This window comes from Elephas maximus, chromosome 3 (genome assembly GCF_024166365.1).
Source record: "Elephas maximus indicus isolate mEleMax1 chromosome 3, mEleMax1 primary haplotype, whole genome shotgun sequence".
Taxonomy (NCBI): Eukaryota; Metazoa; Chordata; class Mammalia; order Proboscidea; family Elephantidae; genus Elephas; species Elephas maximus.
The window spans coordinates 207900076-207921904 of NC_064821.1; the positions used below are offsets into that span (position 1 = coordinate 207900076).

General features: G+C 38.7%; 1 protein-coding gene across 2 annotated transcripts in view; it reads left to right on the top strand.

The window, feature by feature from the left end:
- Positions 1–2759: 2759 nt before the first annotated feature.
- MAEL (maelstrom spermatogenic transposon silencer) overlaps positions 2760–21829 on the top strand; it is a 60806-nt gene continuing 41736 nt past the window's right edge. Inside the window, exons 1-5 of one of the 2 annotated variants that reach the window (XM_049881133.1) lie at positions 2760–2891; positions 3290–3382; positions 5227–5326; positions 6197–6352; positions 8200–8241. In XM_049881133.1, the coding sequence (XP_049737090.1) occupies positions 2760–2891; positions 3290–3382; positions 5227–5326; positions 6197–6352; positions 8200–8241 (523 nt within the window). The remainder of the gene's footprint in view (positions 2892–3289; positions 3383–5226; positions 5327–6196; positions 6353–8199; positions 8242–21829) is intronic. The other variant, XM_049881134.1, reaches the window with a different exon arrangement.

Consider the following 21829-nt stretch of genomic DNA (forward strand, 5'->3'; position numbering starts at 1 on the left):
GACACAGGAAATTGTACAATTTGGTTGTTAAAACCCAAACTTTTTTTTTTTTTTTTAAGATCAATAAAATAGACAAACATTGGCAAGTATGAAGAAGAAAAAGAATGGAAGGCATAAACAAAATTAGGGATAAAAAGGGGGAAAATGTTAGAATATACATTTTAAAAGTACAAGGAAATATTATAATTTTTTTATTTTCTAAATCAACTTTATTGATGTATGACTTACACACGATAAAATTAGGTATATAGCTTGATGATTTTTAGCAGATATATACCCCCTCTGCCCACCACCACCACCACCAAAATCAAGGTATAGGTATCTCCGACACCCAGAAGGTTCCTTGTGTCTAGTTCTTAGTCAACCCCCCTCCACATCCTGGGCCCAGGTACTACCGATCTGATTTCTGTAACTATAGTTTTGCCTTTCTCAAGTTTCATTTAAATAGAATTATACTGTATATACCTTTTTATGCACGCCTCCTTGGCTCAGCAAAATTATTTTGAAATTCATCCATGTTGATGTGTGTTTTCAGTTGTTCAGTCCTTTTTATTGCTGAGAAGTAGTCTACTGTATGGATACACCACAATTCGTTTCTCAGTTCATCTACTGACGAACATTTGGGCTATCTAGTTTTGGGCTATTATGAGTAGAGCTGCTATGAACAGTCATGTACAAGACTTTATATGAATATATATTTTCATTTATCTTCAATGACTGGAATTGCTGGGTCCATGGTAAGTATATGTTTAAGTTTACAATAAACTGTCAAGTAGTCATCCTACTATTAATGTAAGAGGGTTCCAGTTGCTCCACATCCTCACCAACGTTTTATACCAGTGTATTTGAAAACCTAAATGATATAGACAATTTTCTAGGGAGTTAAAATTTACCAAAATTGACTTAAGAAAAACTAGGAAACCTGAAAAGGCCAATTGTTGTTAGGTGCTATCGAGTTGGTTCCGAATAATAGTGACTCTTTTTTTTTTTTATATATACAATAGAACAAAACACTGCCCACCATCCTCACAATCGTTCCTGTGTTTGAGCCCACTGTTGCAGCCATTGTGTCAATCTGTCTCACTGAGGGTTGTCTTTTTTGTTGACCCTCTCTACTTTATCAAACATGATGTCCTTCTCCAGGGTCTAGTTCCTCCTGATAGCATATCCAAAGTTAAGTGAGATGAAATCTCAACCGTCCTTGCTTCTAAGGAGCACTCTGGCTGTACTTTTTCCAAAACAGATTTGTCTATTCTTCTGGTAGTCCATGGTATATTCAATATTCTTCATCAACACCATAATTTAAAGGCATCATTTTTTCTTCAGTCTTCCTTATTCATTGTCCAGTTTTTGGATGCATATGAGACAATTGAAAATACCATGGCGAATAACCATGCAAAATATTGAAATGGTAGTCTAAGGTCTGCACCCCCCCCCCCAAGGTATACCAGGATCAAATGGTTATCCTAGTAAGTTGTACCAAACTGTAAAGAATAAATAATTTCTATTATTTAATCTGAGCAGAGAACATGATGGCAGTACATTTTATGGACTATCACAACCCTGATACCACCATTTGGTGATGATAGCACAAAAATATGATTCAATCTCGCTATAACCAAAGAAAGAAAAATCCCAAACGAAAGGTTTTTTAAAATAAGCAATGCATCATAATCAAGAAGGGTTTATACTAGGAATGGTAGGATCCTTCAACATTAGAAAAACTCTACCAATATTATCTATTATTTAACAAATTAAAAGATAAAACCGTGTGATCTCACAAGATTCAGAAAAAAACATTTAATAAGTTCCCAACTCTCCTTCATGATTTTAAAACGTATACATACCATATGTATACACACACTTAGTAAACTAAGCAGACAAGGGAATTTTCTCTGGGAAACACATATCTAAGTAAAAAATCCAAGAGAATCAATCGAAACTGTTTGAATCAATGACAGCTCAACAGGATGACTAAATACACAACAGCAACAGTAAAATCAATACCTTCTCTACACACTCGCAGTAACCAATTAGCAAATATAACAGAAATAAAATCTTTCACAACTGCATCATAAATATTGCTCCCTACGAATAAAACCAACAAGTAACAAGGCAGACCTTTATAAGGAAATCTATAAAACTTTGTTCAAGGGCATTATTTTAGATCTTAGCCTCTTACTGTATTTGTTTCCTTCCTAACAGTTATAAAAACCTAGATTAAAACCCAACAATAACTGTATTCTTTGATTCACTTGTTTTTGTAATTTTTTACCCCGTTCCATTGTAAACTTCCTGAGGGTAAAGACCTTGTTGATTATGTTCGTCGCTGTATTCCCCACCTAATACCTTTCACAATGCTTGGTACAAGATTGGCCCTTAAGAGAACATGGGAAAACCTAAACGATCCGCTAAGGTCCTCTTTCTCTACCTACTTTGACGCATATTACGCAATAATGCACAGAAATGGCTTCAACCTTCCACGTAACACCACCTCCAGCCACTCATCCCAGCCAATCAGATTGCTTCTCACCCGTGACCCCACAACCCCTCCTGCACTCCACGAGGCGGACCCTTCCGGCCTCAGACTGTTTTTCTCCGAGTCTCGCCATTGCAGCTGCGCGCCGCGCCCTGATTGGCCAAGAGCCGCTGGCTCGCGCATGCGCCACGCCTGCCGCGGTTACTAAGGCTGGGAGCCCTACGAGGGCGCCGGCAGCTTGTGCTGTCTCGGCCCGCTTCGAAGCCTGGCCCAGCTCGCCATGCCTAACCGCAAGGCCAGCCGTAATGCCTACTATTTCTTCGTGCAGGAGAAGATCCCTGAACTACGGCGGCGAGGCCTGCCCGTGGCTCGAGTAGCTGATGCCATCCCTTACTGCTCTGCTGACTGGGCAGTAAGGCCGGAGGGGGTGAACGGGCGGGCAGGGCAGTTGGGGCAAGCGGGAGGGCGATTGGGGCGAGGCGGGAGAGGACGAGGCCTGCAGAAGGAAGGGGGCCGCTTGCTCCCTGCTGGAGGGAGAAAAACCAAAAACACCAAACCGCTGCCTTCGGGTCTCGTAGCGACCCCATAGGACAGAGCAGACTGCCCACAGGGTTTATGAGGCTGTAATCTTTAGGGGAGCGACAACAGCTTTCTTCGCGGTGGAGGGAGGAGAACCCCTAATTCCCGGCCCAGGGCAAACCGACGCTGGAACCGCCTCCCTTGCTGCGCAGGCGTTGACCAGCTTGGCCGAGGGTATTGGGGCCTCACTGCTGTTTTTCTCCTTTGTCTCCTTTCTTCAATCTCCCCAAGCTCCTGAGGGAGGAAGAAAAGGAGAAGTACGCAGAAATGGCTCGAGAGTGGAGGGCCGCCCAGGGAAAGGATTCTGGGCCTTCAGAGAAGCAGGTAAATCAGAGAAGAGCGGGCACCTGCCTGGCACAAAGGCGCGCTCGATAAATGTGATGAATGAATGCACGTGTGGAGTACTGGGGTTTCGGTTAGTTAGCGCAGAAGATAATGTTTATTTTGTTTTGTTGGTGTCAGAATGACTGTTAATAAACGAACAGGGTCCTTAATGAGAGCACACTTTGGTATCTCATGTAGTGTTGAAAGATCAGGGGAATCCCTATCAGGAAACCTGCAGCCAGTAAACCATGGTCAGCAATGAAAGTGGTATTTAGAGGTTGTACTAGATGATCTCTGAGGGTCCATTTCACTTCTTCTCTGATCGAAGACCTTTTTTCAGATGCTTAAAAGCAGCTTGGACCATTCTCTTTTTAAGTGATACCTGGAACCAGGCCAGCTGCTGTGCTAAAATATTTGAAATAACAGGATTTGGAGATAATGAATGCTTGTATGCCTCACAGATAGAATAATGGAATAACGTGTATTTGGGTAAATTTGTGCATAGTAGAATGTTTACAGTAGTAAATAAATTTTTTTTTTTTTTTTTTTTTGCTGATTTGTATCAGGAAAATGCAGGTCAGTTGTGGAGTTTTTTTTTTTTTTTTTGGTCTTTTTTCTCCCTCTGTTGTTTCTGTGCTTACATAGTAAAAATTTTTTCTCTTGAACAGTCAACATTGGATTGCAATCCAAGAGACATTTGGTTTATATTTGAAATATTTTTATTTTGTGAATTCGTTTGAGTAAAAACTCTAGTCAGTTGAATTTGTACTTTGTTTTGATACTCGCAAGGCTTGATTTTTCTTCTTCTTACACTAATTTTTTTTGAGATATTTCTCTTAAAATTTAAGATACGTTTTGTGTATGTATCTCATGTGAGACCTGGAGTCAGCATGATCTGGTTTTTACTTTAAGTGAAAAACAATATGAGAGCAAGTTATGTTGTTTTGGTCACTGGCCTGGCACATTGTTGTTGTTAGGTGCCTCAGGTCATTTCCAACTCATAGCAACCCTGTGTACAACAGAATGAAACACTGCCAGGGCCTGTACCAGCCTCACAATTGTTGCTGTGTTTGAGCCCATTGTTACAGCCACTCTGTTAATCCATCTTGTTGAGGGTCTTCCTCTTTTTAGCCGACCCTCTGCTTCACCAGGCATGATGTCCCTCTTCAGGGACTCATCCCTCCTGATAACATGTCCGAAGTATGTGAGACATAGTCTTGCTATCCTTGCTTCTAAGGAGCATTCTGGCTGCACTTCTTCCAAGACAGATTTGTTTGTTCTTTTGGCAGTCCATGGTATATTCAGTATTGTTCACCAACATCACAATTCAAAGGCGTCAGTTTTTTTAATTTTTTTTTTTTCCTGTCGTCCTTATTCATTGTCCAGCTTTTGCATGCATATGAGGCGTTTGAAAACACCATGGCTTGAGTCAGGCACACCTTAGTCTTCAAGGTATCATCTTTGCCTTTTAACACTTTAAAGAGGTCTTTTGCAGTCAGTTTGCACAATGCAATGAATGTGTTCTTTGAGTTCTCGACTGCCCATAGTAGGTGGCTCAGTAGGTGGCTAAGCTAGGTATAGGTACTGGGCTGGATAGTGGCTTTCAGTAACAGATGAAATAATTACTTAGTACTCACCTACGAATTTAGAATATTTATAGATTTTGCTATTGTCTGTCTTTAGGTGTTGGTGTAATTGACAAATACATGTTTACTTATTGGGTTCTTTTGCCTGGAGAGGTCGCTGAAGTAAACTCTGGGCTGTTTTGTTGTTGTTTGCTAAATTTAAATATATGATATAATGTGCATAGCAGGAGTTTACATGCCCAGCCTTCTCTTCTTTAGAAACCTGTTTCCACACCACTGAGGAGGCCTGGCATGCTTGTGTCAAAGCAGAGTTTTTCACCCCCAGACATTTCAAGCTTGTCTCTAGACAGTGATCAAGGTAGAGTAATCCTAAAATATTTGCCTAGATAGATTTGAGTGCTCAAAATACTGTGATATATTAATGAGTAAAAATGTTTCTGTTCCTGCTTTTCAAAGTAGTAGACTACAGGTGATTAAAAATGATAGTAATAATAGAGTTTTGTTCAGAAATCTGATCTTGTTTTCTACCACTTCACAGATTGCTAAACATAGGTACTTTTTAGACTTAAGTGTCTGTAACGAGACACTTAAATACATTTAAGTTATAAAGGTAAAGATAAATTTTTAAGCTAGTCTAGAAGGGGACATAACTAATAAGGATCTTTACTATTTCTTCTGGCTATTTTTGCTAATTATGTCCTGACTTTGACTATTGAAGATTAATAAGCTTTTAATAGTCTTAAGTGTGGCCCATCCATTTCTCACGTTCCTTTTTTTCTTGTAGAGAATTTATAGGTGATTTCAGGTGTTTATTGGTAAAAATTAAAGAAGGAATGAACTAAATTGTCAATAGTTTGTCACATTTTCCACGCTGATTCTATTTGGTTTTATTTCCCCAAGCCCTTATATTTGTTAAATATGGATCACAGTTTTTCTTATGTCATTTCTGAGATTCAGGGTTTATGTGTAGCTGGATTATGTAGAGCCGTCTCCAAGTTTGAATAATTTTGTTGCTTCATGCAAAGAGTGGTCACTACTTTAACCCTTGATAAGTATAATTTTAAGAATTTGAATTCATTCGTCTGCTGCAGCTGATTAGTTTTCTCTCTTCCAGCTCATTTTGAAATACTAGAACACAAGTTTGAAAATGATTCTAATACGAGGCTTTTGTGGAAGGGATAAATTTGAGATGTTCATCTGTCGGTTTTGTCTTTTTTTTTTTTTTTAGCTCTCCTTGGAGGCATTTTTTATTTCTTGAACATTTTTAGCCATGGTGAGCTACCTCCTCATTGTGAACAGCGCTTCCTCCCTTGTGAAATTGGCTGTGTTAAATATTCTCTCCAAGAAGGTATTTTGGCAGATTTCCACAGCTTTATAAATCCTGGTAAGTAGCTAGGTAGAGTGGGTAGGTGAGAGAATGCTAGATCTTAAAAGTGTATATGCACGTGTTTTTTTTTTTTTTTTTTAAATAGACTTCATTTGATATTTTCATAATAGCTGATACACAGCTGATTTTAACAGGGCTTCATAACAATCTGTTGAAAAACTGTTAGGTATGAGATGTTGGCACAGGGTTGTGAGTTTATACTTCTAACCTCAAGGACACATTAGAGTCAGATGGCTAGAATACCTGATTAATGCGTAGCCTCCTGGTCGCTTACCTGGGGCCTTACGTCTTGGGATTTTCTAAAAGATTTTTACTGCTGTTACTAGGAGCCCTAGTGGCATAGTGGTTAAGAGCTTGGCTGCTAACCATAAGGTTGACAGCTTGATTCCACCACCTGCTCCTTGGAAACCCTGTGGGGTAACTCTGCTCTGTCCTGTAGGGTTGCTCTAAGTCAGAATTGACTGACAGCAACGGAAATTGCTGTGTAACCTTGAGCAAATTACTTAACCTCTGAATCTGTTAGCTCATCTGTAAAGTGGGGGTGATACCTTTGAAGGGCTGCTGTAAGGAATAGATGAGAACATATGTAAATAGCCTGGTACTTACAAGGCTCTCACATGTTACCAGTATCACTTCTTCCCACTCTTCCTCCCCATTAAAGGCAAGATAGGTATGGAGAGATAGGATTTGATTCTGTCTCCAAGAGGATAGAGTGGATAAGGGCACACCATATCCTTAAAAGTAAGTATTGTGTGAGGAATCTAAAGAAGAGTAAAACAGAGGAAAGAATGTCATCATTAGTTTTGTCAGTTGCTTTAAAATTCATTAGGACACCCCAGCGTTTTTTCTCCATATTTTTAGATGATATCAAAACTAATCATTCTAAGTACACTTGTGATACCAAAAAACCAAACCCATTGCTGTTGAGTCGCTTTTGGCTCATGGCTACCCTACAGGACAGAGTAGAACTGCCCCTTAGGGTTTCCAGTGAGCAGCTACTATATTCGAACCACCAACCTTTTTGTTAGCAGTCACGCCGTTAACCATTGTGCCGCCAGGGCTTGCGATAGTTGCTGCTTAAGAGAGCCCAAACCTGTTGCCATTGCATCAGTTCCAATTCATCGTGTCCCTATGTGTTATAGAGTAGAACTGCTCTATAGGGTTTTCTTGGCTGTAATTTTTTATGGAAGTGTTTTTCGAGACCTTTCTTCTGCAGAGCCACTGGGTGAGTTCAGACTGCCCACCTTTAGGTTAGCAGTTGAGCACAAATTGCTCCTGTCACCCGGGCTCCTTTAAACCAAACCCAATGCCTTCGAGTCTTTTCCGACTCATCGTGATCCGTGTGTTAAAGAATAGAACTGCTTCATGGGGTTTTCCTGGCTTTAATCTTTATGGAGGCAGATTGCTAATCTTAAGATTAGTAACCATTTATGCTACCGAGGGACCCTAGTTGCTGCTTAGGATCAGTCAGATGGCTACTGTTTTTTATATAGGTTATAAAACATTAAAAAGAATTCAGAGACCCCTCCCAAGAAATGCATGTAACTTGATACATCTAGGGCCTTCATGATGCTTAAGAGTCATTTTTTCCTTACCTGGTATTTATTTTTCTGTAAGGAATAATTTGCTTTTTAAAATAGACAATATTCTAAAATTGATAGTCAATTCTGTTTGTTTGTTTAAAAAAAAAAACCCTGAAGACTGCATCTTTTTTATTTTCGCATAGTAATAAAAATTACCTACTTATGTCGTGACTGGTAATTCTGTAATGTATTACTGTAGCTTAACCAGAGGGCTTCCAGATTTCTGCTCTCAATAAAAAAATATTTTATTTTGTATCGTAGGTGAAATTCCACGAGGATTTAGGTTTCATTGTCAGGCTGCAAGTAAGTATAAAGGAGTGGAATAGAACATGGAATTGCGTATGTATCTCATGTGGCTAAGACTTACTGCTTTAAACAGACACACAAAACCTACTTTGAGGAGACGAATAACCTTAAGTTGTTATTGAAGGGTCTTCAAAGGAGTGGTAGATAGGGAATGTTGATCTTTAAAAACTTTGAAACTTATTGCCATAGTATAATGTCCCTTTTTCTTTAAGGGAATTGTGGTTTCATTTCCTGTGTATAACTTTTGGATCAAGATCAGCTGCTATTAGTGGCCAGGTACTTAGATACGCTCTTTAAGAGGTCTCAGTTTATATAGATTTAAGGCCATTTATAGGAATGTCCACTCAAAATTAAAAAAATAAATGAAGCTGATGGGTCAAAAATAAATAGGATGCTAGTAGTAAACAGATGATACATTAGCTCTGAATTAATTTTGTAGTTGAGGAAAACAGGTTTGTTTTGTTTTTTTTTTTAAGTATTTCATGACCAAAGGACATGACTGTGTATAACTAAACTCTTGAACTAAACTTTTCTAGAATCTAGGTTTTTAACAGTTTCCTCTTTGATTAGGGTGAAATTTTTGATAATAGGTTTATCTTTTATATTAACTCAAAACTAACTTATTAAGGACCATTTAACGATTCGTATACCTAAGTTATTATTTTTTTACTTAAAATGAAGATAATTAGCCTGTAAAAGTATTTGAAATTAGAATTAAATTTTCCAAACCTGTGATGGCAGGCAACTATATTGGAATGCTTTTTATAAATGAATATTTTAGACTTGCTTTTAGTTGTGTTCTTTGTATTTTTAAGCTTTAATAAAAAAAAATATGCAGTATATTGTTTGTTTACTTGGAATCAGGGCTGTAAGCTATAGAATAGGGAGTTTGAGAGATTTTTAGTAGGTCCTCTTCAAAAGTGGAGATGTGAGTTTGATGACTGAGGCACACCTGACCCAAGCCACGGTCTTTTCATGTGCCTCATATGCATGCAAAAGCTGGACCACGAAAAAGGAAGACAGACTAAGAATTGATGCACTTGAACTGTGGTGTTGTCGAAGAATATTGAATATACCATGGACTTTGAAAAGAACAATTCAATCAGTTTTAGAAGAAATACAACCAGGATGATCCTTAGAAGCAAGGATGGCAAGACTTCAGTTCGCTTACTTGGACCTATTATATGGAAAGACCAATTACTAGAAGAGAACATCATATTTGGTAAAGTAGAGGGTTAGCAAAAACAAGGGGACCCTCAATGAGACGGATTAACACAGTAGGTAAAGCAGTGGACTCAAACATAGCAGCAGTCATGGAGATGATAGGACTGGGCTACATTTTGTTCTTTTATCCATAATGTTGCTATGAATTGGCCCTTCACAACAACTTTGTAGCTTTGAATGAAAAAGTTTGTAATAAAATGAATTCTGTAGTACCTTTGAAGTGTGAGCACAGCCAAATTCCCCCAAGTGTTATATCATCTGAGATTATTGGACTAAATAGTAGTAGTAAAAAGAAAAAAAACAGAAACCTAGCTGGTGAATTAGTTTTCGCTTAAGTTGATTCTGGTTTGTTCATCTGTTGGGTGCATTGCAGTTCCTACTGTGTGCCAGTCACTTGTTTGTGAGATTATCACTGGACTTATTGTTTCTTTGCTATTTTGATTGTGATAAAATTAGTTGAAAATCATGTTTTAAAGGCTTTATTTGTGCAACTTTTCCAGATTAACCAACTTAACAAAGTGTAGCTCTCAAAAAAAGTCTATTAAAGATTCTGGGGATGTTTTCTCAATTTATGATTGAAATTGAACTGAAACCAAGCACAATGTTTCCCATTCAGGAAACTCAAAATGTTTAGCACTCACCAGTTTCAGCACGTGTTAAATTGTCAACTTGATGACCCTGGGAAATGTGCCAGTTAAGTAGGATAAACGACTGTTAGACTGACAGCCGTGTTGATGTAAAAACTAAAAATGCCTGTGCGCGTGTAAGCAGACTGATGAGAAGACTGTGTTTTATACAGTGACAGACTGAAGCAGATTGACACGCGGGCATGATGAGTTTGACTGGTAGGTAACTAATGTGTACGTAGATCTGTCCCGTGCTCTGGCGCCATCTAACCTTCCGTGAAGTGTGGGTGAGTGAAGCCTCATGAATGCTTCATCATCATGGTTTCGCACGTTAGAATCATCAGGATCTCGAGATTGGAAGGGATTTTGATTCAGAGTCCAGTGATTTCATCCCCACTTCCCCCGAACTGTGTCCCTCTGAAGAGGTGTTTCAGGTTCTTCATGAATGTGGCCCTTCTCTGCTACCTCAGCCAGAGAAGCTCTGCTTTTGTCTACTTTACTGGTTGATGTTTCTCTCGAGAGAAGTTCCGCTTTATAAATTACTGCTTTCAGCTTCCTACACAGAAGGCCCAAATCAGCTTTTTAAGTGAAGCGTCGTGTACAAAAAGCATATAACATTCACATAAGGTATAAAAACCCGAACCAAACCTGTTAACATGGAGTCGTTTCTGACTCATAGCGTTGCTGTATGGCAGGGTACGACTGCCCCGTAGGGTTTCCAAGACTGTAATCTTGAAGGAAGCAGACTGCCACATACTTCTTGTGTGGAACGGCTGCTGTGTTCGAGCCACCAACCTTTCGGTTAGCAACTGAGCGCTCAACCACTGTGCCATCATTAATGAACAGCAGTGCATCTGCAGTCAGCTGAAGATACAATGCATTGCCAGTAACTCTCTCTCTCCCTGGTTGCAGCCCCTTCCATCTTTAGAAGAGAACCGCTATCTTGGACTGCATGTTATTTTCTCAGTTGTTTTACTATGTATACATACATACGTGTTTATATGAATGGTGTGTACAGTTTTTTGTTAAAACTTTTTTTTATTGTGCTTAAATGAAAGTTTACAGTTCCAGTCAGTTTCTCATACAGAAACTTAGACACACGTTATGTGACCCTATTTGCTCTCCCTGCAAGGTGACAGCAAACTCCTCTCCACCCTGTATTCCCTGTGTCCATTCACCCAGCTCCTGTCACCTCTGCCTTCTCATCTCACCTCCAGATAGGAGCTGCCCACAAAATCTCATGTGTCTACTTGACCTAATAAGCCCACTCCTCATCAGTGTCATTTTGTCTTGTAGTCTAGTTTATCTTTGAAGAGTTGGGCTAACAGTCTGGGGACCATGACCTCTGGGGTACCTCCAGTCTCAGACCATTAAGTCTGGCCTTTTTACTAGAATTGGAGGTCTGGGTCCCACTTTTTTCCTCCTCTATCAGGGATTCACTCTTGTGTACCCTGACAGGGCAGTCATTGGTGGTAGCCAGGCACCATCTAGTTCTTCCAGTCTCAGGCTGATGGAGTCTCTGGCTTATGTGGCCCTTTCTGTCTCTTGGGCTCATATTTTACTTGTGTCTTTAGCGTTCTTCATTCTCCTTTCCTTGAGGTGGGTTGAGACCAATTGACGTGTCTTAGATGGCGGCTTGCTAGCTTTTCAGACCCTAGACACCACTCACCAAAGTGGGATGTAGAACATTTTCTTAATATACTTCGTTATGCCAGTTGACCTAGATATCCCCTGAAACCATAGTCCCCACACCCCCACCCCTGCTTCTCTGTCCCTTGAAGTGTTTGGTTGTATTCAGGAAACTTACTACCTTTTGGTTTAGTCCAGTCATGCTGGCTTCCCCTGTATTGTGTGTTGTCCTTCCCTTCACCTAAAAAAACTCTCATCTACTATCTGATGAGTGCATGCCCCTCTCCCTCCCTCCCCCACCATTGTAACCATCAAAGAATGTTTTCTTCTGTGTTTAAACCTTCTCTTGAGTTCTTACAGTAGTAGTCTGATAACAGTAATTGTCCTTTTGCAACTGACTGATTTCACTCAGCATAATGCTTTCTACATTGCCCCATGTTATGAGATGTTTCACGGATTCATCATTGTCCTTTATTGTTGCATAGTGTTCCATTGTGTGAGTGTACCATAATTTGTTTATCCATTCATCTGTTGATGGGCACCTTGGTTGTTTCCATCTCTTTGCTATGGTAAACAGTGCTGCAGTGAACATGGGTATGCATATCATATATCTGTTCACGTAAAGGCTCTTATTTCTCTAGGATATATTCCAAGGAGTGGGATTGCTGGATCGTATGGCAGTTCTATTTTAGCTTTCTAAGGAAGCACCAAATTGATTTCCAAAGTGGTTGTACCATTTTACATTTCAACCAGCAGTGTGCAAGTGTTCCAGTCTCTTAACAACCTTTCCGACATTTATTATTTTGTGTTTTTTGGATTAATGCCAGCTTGGGGTGAGATGGTATCTCATTGTAGTTTTGATTTGCATTTCTCAAATGGCTAATGGTCATGAGCATTTCTTCATGTATCTCTTAGCTGCCTGACTGTCTTCTTTGCTGAAGTGCCTTTTCATACCCTTTGCCCATTTTTTAATTGGATTATTTGTCTTTTCGTTGTTGAGTTTTTGCAGTATCATGTAGATTTTAAAGATGAGACGCTGATCAGATTTGTCATAGCCAAAAAATTTTTCCCCAGAGTGTAGTTTGTCTTTTTACTCTTTTGGTGAAGTCTTTTGATGATCTTAAGTGTTCTATTTTTAGGAGCTCCCAATTATCTAGTTTCTGTTTTGGTGTTTGCCTGTTGTTAGTAATGTTTCGTATACTGTTTATGCCATGTATTAGGGTTCCTAGCATTGTCCCTATTTTTTCTTCCATGATCTTTATCATTTTAGATTCTTTTATATTTAGGTCTTTGATCCATTTTGAGTTAGCTTTTGTGCATGGCATGAGGTACGGGTCTTGTTTCATTTTTTTGCAGATGGACATCCACTTATGCCAGCACCATTTATTAAAAGAGACTGCCTTTTCCCCCACTTAATGGACTTTGGGCCTTTGTCAAATATCAGCTGCTCTTAGGTGGGTGAGTTTATGTCTGGATTTTCAGTTCTGTTTCATTGGTGTATGTATCTGTTGTTCTACCACTACCAGGCTGTTTTTACTACTGTGGCGGTATAATAGGTTCTAAAATTAGGTGAAGTGAGGCCTCCCACTTCATTCTTCTTTTTCGATAATGCTTTATTTCTCCAGGACCTCTTCCCTTTCCATATGAAGTAGGTGATTAGTTTCTCCAACTCATTAAAAAATGACATTGGAATTTGAATCAGGATTGCGTTGTATCTATAGATTGCTTTGAGTAGAATTGACATTTTCACAATGTTGAGTCATCCTATCCATGAGCCAGTTACGTTTTTCCACTTACGTAGGTCTGTTTTGGTTTCTTGCAGTAGTGCCTTGTTTTCTTTGTATAGGTCTCTGGTTAAATTTATTCCTAAGTGTTTGATCTTCTTGGGGGCTATTGTAAATGGTACTGATCTGATGATTTCCTATTTTTTGACTTTCTGTTTGTTGGTGTAGAGGAATCCAGCTGAACTTATATCTTTACCTTGTATCCTGATACTTTGTTGAACCCTTCTTTTAGTTCCAGTAGTTTTCTTATGGATTCTTTAGGGTTTTCTGTATATAAGATCATATCATCTGCGAATAGACACACTTTCATGTCTTCCTTACCAATTCAGATGCCCTTTATTTCTTTTTATAGCCTAATTGCTCTGCCTGGCACCTCCAGTACAATGTTGAATAAGAATGGTGATAAAGGGCATTCTTGTCTGGTTCCTGATCTCGAGGGGAATGCTTTCAGGCTCTCTCCATTCAGGATGATGTTGGCTCTTAGCTTTGTATAAATAACCTTTATTATGTTGAGGAATTCTCCTTCTATTCCTATTTTGCTGAGAGTTTTTATCATGACTTTGTTAAATGCCTTTCCTGCATCAGTTGATAAGATCATGTGGTTCTTGTCTTTTGTTTTATTTATGTGATGGATTACACTGATTGTTTTTCTAATGTTAAACCATCCCTGCATACCTGGTATGACTCCCACTTGGTCATGGTGATTTATTTTTTTTTGATATGTTGTTGAATTCTGTTGGCCAGAATTTTGGTGAGGATTTTTGCATCTAAGTTCCTGAGGGATATTGGTCAGTAATTTTCTTTTTTGTGGTGTCTTTACCTAGTTTTGGTATCAGGGTTATGCTAGCTTCATAGAATGAGTTTGGGAGTATTCTGTCCTTTTCTGTGCTCTGAAATACCTTTAGTAGTGGTGACCTTAACTCTTCTCTGAAAGTTTAGTAGAATTCTCCAGTGAAGCTGTCAGGGCCAGGGCTTTTTTGGGGGGGGGGAGGAGTTTTTAAGTTACCCTTTTAATCTCCTTTTGTTATGGGTTTATTTAGTTGTTCTGCCTCTGTTTGTGTTAGTTTAGGTAGGTACTGTGTTTCTAGAAATTTGTCCATTTCCTCTAGGTTTTCAAATTTTTAAGAGTACAGTTTTTCATAGTACCCTCTTATGATTCTTTTAATTTCAGTTGGTTCTATTGTGATATTGCCCATCTCCTTTCTTATTTGGGTTATTGCTTCCTCTCCTGTTTTTCTTTTGTCGATTTGGCCAGTGGTTTATGAATTTTCTTGATCTTTTTGAAGCCAGCTTTTGGTCTTGTTAACTCTTTCAGTTGTTTTTCTGTTCTCTATTTCGTTTAATTCTCCTCCAATTTTTTTTTTTTTTTTTTTGCTTTCTTCTCATGAACAAGGGCTTTGTTTGCTGCTCTGTTTATGTTTGAGTTGTAGGGCTCTTTTTTTTTGGACTGTGTACATTTATTGCCGTAAGTGGACCTCTGAGCACTGCTTTTGCTTGTCTCAGATGTTCTGGTAGGATGTGTTTTCATTCTTATTTGATTCTGTGAATTTCTTTATTCCATCCTTAATTTCTTCTGTAACCCAGTAGTTTTGGGGCAAGGTGTTGTTCAGTTTTCATGTGTTTGATTTTTTTTCCTTTTTCTGTTATTGAATGCTACTTTTATGGCTTTATGGTCAGAAAGTTGCTTCGTACTATTTCAGTGTTTTGGATTCTGTTAAAGCTTACTTTATGGCCTAATATGTGGCCTACTCTGGAGAATGTTCCATGTACGTCGGAAGAGAAAGTATAGTTGGCTGCTGTTCGGTGGGATGTTCTGTATATGTCTGTGAGATCAAGTTGACTGATTGTGGCATTTAGATCTTCCGTGTCTTTATTGAGCTTCTTTTGGATGTTCTGTCCTTCACCAGACTGGTGTGTTAAAGTCTCCTACTATTATTGTAGAGTTGTCTATCTCACTTTTCAATGCTGGTAGAGTTCTTTTTTTTTTTTTTTAATATATTTAAGAGACCTGTCATTGGGTGCGTAAATATTTATTAATGTTTTTGTTCTCCTGGTATATCGTCCTTTTAATCATTATATAGTGTCCTTCCTTATCTTTTGTGGTGGATTTTACTTTAAAGTCTATTTTGTCAGAAATTAATATTGCCATCCCTGCTCTTTTTTGGTTGTTTGCTTGATGTATTTTTTTTTCCATCCTTTGAGTTTTAGTTTGTGTCTTTAAGGCTAAGGTGTGTTTCTTGTAGGGAGCATATAGATGCATCTTTTTTTTTTTTTATCCATTCTGCTACCCTCTGTCTCTTTATTGGTGTGTTTAGTCTGTTTACATTCAGCGTAATTATTGATAGGTATGAGTTTAGTGCTATCATTTTGATGTCTTTTTCTGTATGCTGTTGACAGTTTATTCCACTTTTGTGCTGAGTAGTTTTTCTTTTTTTTTTTTTTTAGTTTTTCTTTATATATTCTTTTTCTCTTTTTCATTGTTATTGCCTCTGTACTTGCTGAGTCTTTATGTTTTTCTTGCTTTTTATTTTGATGTGTAGGATTGTTAGTTTCCTTTGTGGTGACCTTAATATTTACCCATGTTTGTAAGTTTAAACTTTTATTTCTTTATATCGCCTTGACTTCCTCTCCATATGTAAGACCTGTGACTACATTTTAGTTCTTTTTTGATTTAATGTTGTTATCTTTTACACAATGATGTCTCTTTTTCCGTTTTGAGAGTTTTAGCTTTATTTTTGTGCTTTCCCTATCTGGGTTTATATCTGGTTGCTCTGTCTTACGTTCTAGGCTCAGGTTATCTGATGTTGTTGATTTTCTAACCAGAGGACTCACTTTAGTATTTCTTGTAATTTTGGTTTGGTTTTTGCAAATTCCCTACACTTGCGTTTATCTGGAAATGTCCTAATTTCACCTTCATTTTTTTTTTTATTAACTTTTATTAAGCTTCAAGTGAACGTTTACAAATCAAGTCAGTCTGTCACATATAAGTTAATATGCATCTTACTCCATACTCCCACTTGCTCTCCCCCTAATGAGTCAGCCCTTCCAGTCTCTCCTTTCGTGAAAACTTTGGCAGCCTCCAACTCTTTCTATCCTCCCATCCCCCCCCAGACAGGAGATGCCAACACAGTCTCAAGTGTCCACCTGATATTATTAGCTCACTCTTCATCAGCATCTCTCTCCCACCCTCTGTTCACCTTCGTTTCTGAGAGACAGTTTTGCTGGATATATAATTCTTGGCTGGCAGTTTTTCTCCTTCATGGCTTGTATATGTCATCCCATTGCCTTCTTGCCTGTATGGTTTCTGCTGAGTAGTCCGAGCTTGTTCTTATTGACTCTTCTTTGTAGGTGACTTTTTGTTTATCCCTAGCTGCTCTTAAAATTCTCTCTTTCTCTTTGGTTTTGGCAAGTTTGATTATAATATCTCAGTGACTTTCTTCTGGTATCTACCTTGTGTTGGGTTCGGTGAGCATCTTGGATAGATATCTTCTTGTCTTTCATGATATCGGGGAAGTTTTCTGCCAACAAATCTTTAACAGGTCTCTCTGTATTTTCTGTATCCCCCACTCTTCTGGTACTCCAATCACTGGTAGGTTATTTCTCTTGATAGAGTCCCACATAATTCTTAAGGTTTCTTCATTTTTTAAAATTCTTTTATCTGCTTTTTCTTCAAATATGCCTGTGTCAAGTGCTTTATCTTCATTGTCACTAATTCTGATTTCTGTTACCACAGTTCTCCTATGATTTTCTGTTGAGTTGTCTAATTCTGAAATTTTATTGTTCATCTTCTGAATTTTTGTTTGTTGTCTCACTCTATGAATTCTTGCAGCCTATTAAATTTGTTATTATGATCTTGTGCTCTTCTATAATCTTCTTAAGTCCTCTAATGCTTTGTCTCGTCACTTCTTGGCTTGTTCTGTATTTTGCATGATCTCTTGACAAGTTCTGTATATTAATCTTTTGTATTCTGTCTCTGGTAGTTCCAGGAAGTTCTCTTCATCCAAAAGATTTCTTGATTCTTTGTTTTGGGAGCTTGCTGAAGACATTATGGTCTGCCTTTTTATGTGATTTGATATTTGCTCGTGTCTCCAAGCCAGCAGTAAGTTCTTGTATTTATTTTATGTTTTCTTAATGTGTCCTAGCTTCTTGTTTTATTTTGGTATGCCCAAGTAGGCTGCTTGAGTGAGCTAGTTTGATTATTGGCACCTTTGAAGCTCTCATGTCCTGTTAGCGGGTAGTTAGAGTTGTTACTAGGTATGCAGGCCCAGGATTCTGTTCACTTTCCTTGTGTGGATTGAGCTGTTCGGTCACCAAGTGTGTGGTGCAGGTTCTCACTTAGAGTCTTAGATGAGCAGGTGTGATTGATGTAGGCACAGGTATCTGGCTACAGTAGAGGGTCACGTGGTGAGCAAGGCAGGGGACTGACAACCGCCCCTGAGTGTCTGTGAGGAAAGTGTGTCCCTGTTCCCTAGAGCACCTAGGTGAGTGGGTTTTGCAGCCAGACTATGGGCACCTAGTGCTGTTGGCTGTAAGGACTGGGAGGCACCACTTGTCCTTGGACCTCTGTCAAGAGTGGCTCGGTGTCATGGGTGAAGCCACCAGTCCTTAGGCCCCTCATGTGGTAGGTGAGGACCCTGCTTTATAGGCAGGATGGTGTCAAACATCACGAACCTGCGTCTCCACCATGTAGCTGAAACAGTTGAAATTAGGCTTCAGGTTTATACTGTGTACTGTGCTAATGAGGGTCTGCGCTGTTGAAATGGGCCCATACAGGTCTGTGCAGGGGTGAAAGGCATTCAAAGTCCGTGGACCCCTTATGCCTGTGCCTAGGCAAAAGAGCTGTACCTGCTCTGAGTTCTCAGTTTAGGGTAGCCGGCAGATTATTTTTTCCTCCTGCTAGTTTCTTCTCCAAGGCTGGGATGATGCCTCAGGGTGCATGACAGGCCTTACTTCTAGTCACGGGAAAGTGACTATCACTGAAGCCGGCTCAGGACCCGGCGCAGAGTGGGAAGGGGTCAGTTAAATAGGAGACAGTTTTTTTCCAAAGGGGTGTGTTTTGGTCTGTGTGGTAGATTAGACGCAAGCACTATGTCGAGGGTGCCGCTCTTCACTGATCCTGGAGATGCGAGTGAACTCTCTGCTACTTGGTCTCTCCTGATGTGGAAAATGTGTCTCGAATGCCAGCTGCTCGTCTCATCGTGCTAGCGCCATACCAGTGGATCTGGCGTGCTGGGTGTCAGTTCCCGCCAGGTCAGGTCTGGCAACTGCTCACCGTTCCTGAACCATCTCTCCTTCCCCCTGCCACTCGGTCCGATTCCTCAGCTTTGCTTTTGATGTTCAGGTCTCCTAGGTTGTCATATATAATTGATTCACTTGTTTTTTCAGGTATTTGTTCTAAGAGGAACCACTGGAAGCATCTGACTGCTCCATCATCTTGGCCCCGCCTCATTTTTGAACTTTGATATAATTATATTTTTGTGTACCTTTTTTTTTTAATGCAGCAATATCTTTTCCCCATTTTTCTGTTAGGTTATTTGTCTTACTGGTTTGTAGAAAATTGGTTTATGTCTACTTATTGATTTCTTAATTGTGTGCTGATACCTTCAGTTTGTGCTTTATAGCATCTCACTTTGTACCCTTTTACAGACGTTTTTAAGTTATCCAATGTATCAATCTTTTCACTTAGGCCTTTTTTTTGTTTGTTTTTAAGACTTCTCATCTACTCCCAGGTCTTAAAGGTAGTCTTTGTTTTGTTCTAACAGTTATGAAGGATTGTTTTTTGTGTCCAAGTCCATATTCCAGCCAGAATTAACTTGCGTATGGTGTGAGGTAGAGATTTAGTTTCAGGTTTCCTTATTTGGATAATCAGTTGCCTCAGTCTCATTTATTGAATGATCAATTCATTTCCCACTATGTGGTGTCACCTGTGTCACGTTTCAGTTTGTATGTTGGTCTTTTCTCTCTGTTCTATTGGTCTATTTGTTTTTTGGTGTTAATACTGTATTCTTAACCATAACACAGTCGTGCACAGGGTAGCATCCATTCAGGCATTGTCTGACACTATATATACGTCCATGGTCCTTTAAGGTTATAACAAAGTTCAGAAATCCCAATCGGAGAATGGGACGTAGTAGACGTAACTGGACACAGTGAATACAGTAGCTTCCCACACGCAACACACGTATCCGATGTCTCTTGTATACAAAGTGAGTGCGCTGCCAGGTGTATGATGGTACAGTAAATACATGACATGATACGTATGTCTCGATAGTCATGATAAATGCCCATGTTACTGGCTTATGTTTGTACCATACTGTACTTTGTATCATTATTTTAATGTGCACTTCCCTACATAATTTTACCGTATAACAGTGTATGCTTTGACTTGTATGTAGCAGCGCCCAATTGTGTATTTGCACATCTCTTGTATGTTGTGATGTTATCTCTTGGTTTAATTTTCTTTAAAAAATATTACCATGAGCTGTATCATGGCCCCCAAATGCAGCAAAACCAGTGCTAGCAATAGCAACAAGGGGAGAAGGAGAAGTATCGATTTGGAATTGAAACAGGAGGTTATTAAACAGCACGAAGGTTTAGGCATGTTCCCACAATGTCCAAATCACATAAAGTCTTGTTCCACAGAACATATCATGAATCTTAACTGATGTGTGACTGTGGTTTGATAACATTCATCTAATTAGGCAAGTTCCTCAATTTTGTTCTTTTGGATTGTCATGGCTATTCTTGACCCTTGGGTTTTCTGTGTTTCACAAAAGCCTTATTGGGATTTATATTGAAATCACTTTTGAATCTATAGAGATTTTGAAGAAAACTGACATATTCATGATATTGAGTCTTTGTGTTAAAATCGAGTTATTCTCTTATTTTTAGGTCTTTCAGTAAAGTTTTATAATATTCTCCATAGTGATCTGAGTATATTTAATTAAATTTATAGCTTAGCTTACACTTTTTGTTACTGCTGTGATAGCTCTTTTGAAATTATATTTCCTAATAGTTTGCTTTTGTATTTTAGGGTTTTATCCCACTAATTACTAAACTCTAATTCTGTGTTTTGAGTAAACTTTTTTATCGTCATATCTGTGAAATGACTTCTTTTTAATCTGTGTGTGTGTATGTATATATATTTTCAGTTTAAATTTGTTTTATGTTAGTATACTGTCTAGGGCGGCTAGTTTCTAATGTTTCACCAGTGAGTATACTGTTCCTTGTAGGGTTTTTTTTGTTGGTGTGTGCTCTTTATCAGGATGAGGAAGTTCCGTTCTATCCCCAGTTTGTCTAGAAACATGCCAATTTTAGTGAATGCTCTCTCTGCATTTCAGATGATCGTGTAGTTTTTTGTTCATGTGGTGATTTAGTAATGATAAACCAACCTTGCATTCCAGGAACAAAGCTAACATGGTCACAGTGTATCTCTTAAATTGCTAAATTTGGTTTGCTGATATTTTAGGATGTGTGCATTGATGTTAAAGACTGAGATTAACCTTGTTTCTCTCATTTTGTTATCAAGATTATTTTGCCATCATAAAATGGGTTGGGGAATGTTCCCGCTTTGTAATATTTGGGAGATATCTTTAGTATTAGAATGACCTATTTCTTGAATGTTCTGTAGAATTCACCTGTAAGCCTTTCTGCATCACCAAGATACTAGATCTGGGGGAAAACTTTTGAAGCTTGAAGAATTGGTACATAGGGTCCTGATTTACAAAATGCCCAGTAAACCACCAGAATCTTCCCTCTGAAGAGGTTTTATAGTCTAAAGGTAAAAGATTTCCATGTAAATAGTTTTTCTTTATAAAAGAAACTAATAATGACTTAGTAGAATAGTTCTGTCCCTACCCATTGGAGTTGTGGAGAATGGTCATTGACACTGGTGGTTATTCTAATTTGGAATAAGTTTTAGAAAAGAACTTGCAAAGTAGCCAAGAAATGCTTGAAAAAGAACCATGGGAATTGGAGAGATGGCTTGACTATCAAACCCACACATGTAAAGCTGTAGTAGTTAAAAACAGTGTAGTGTGAGAATAAGAATTAACAGGCAAATGGGGATGGCAGTACAATCTAAAAATAAGCCCATGCAAATATGGGAACTTACTATAAAGGCAGCATTTCAAATCAGTGGAAGAGAATGGGCAACTAGTACAATCATATTGGCCCATTTGCATACCATTTAAAATTAAAAGCTAGACCTTTCTTACCGTACATAAAATAGATTTCAGATGGATTAAAGAACTATATGTGAAAAAATAATAAAAACAGTTAAATGCACTTAAGAAAACACAGGAGAATCTTTATAATCCTGGG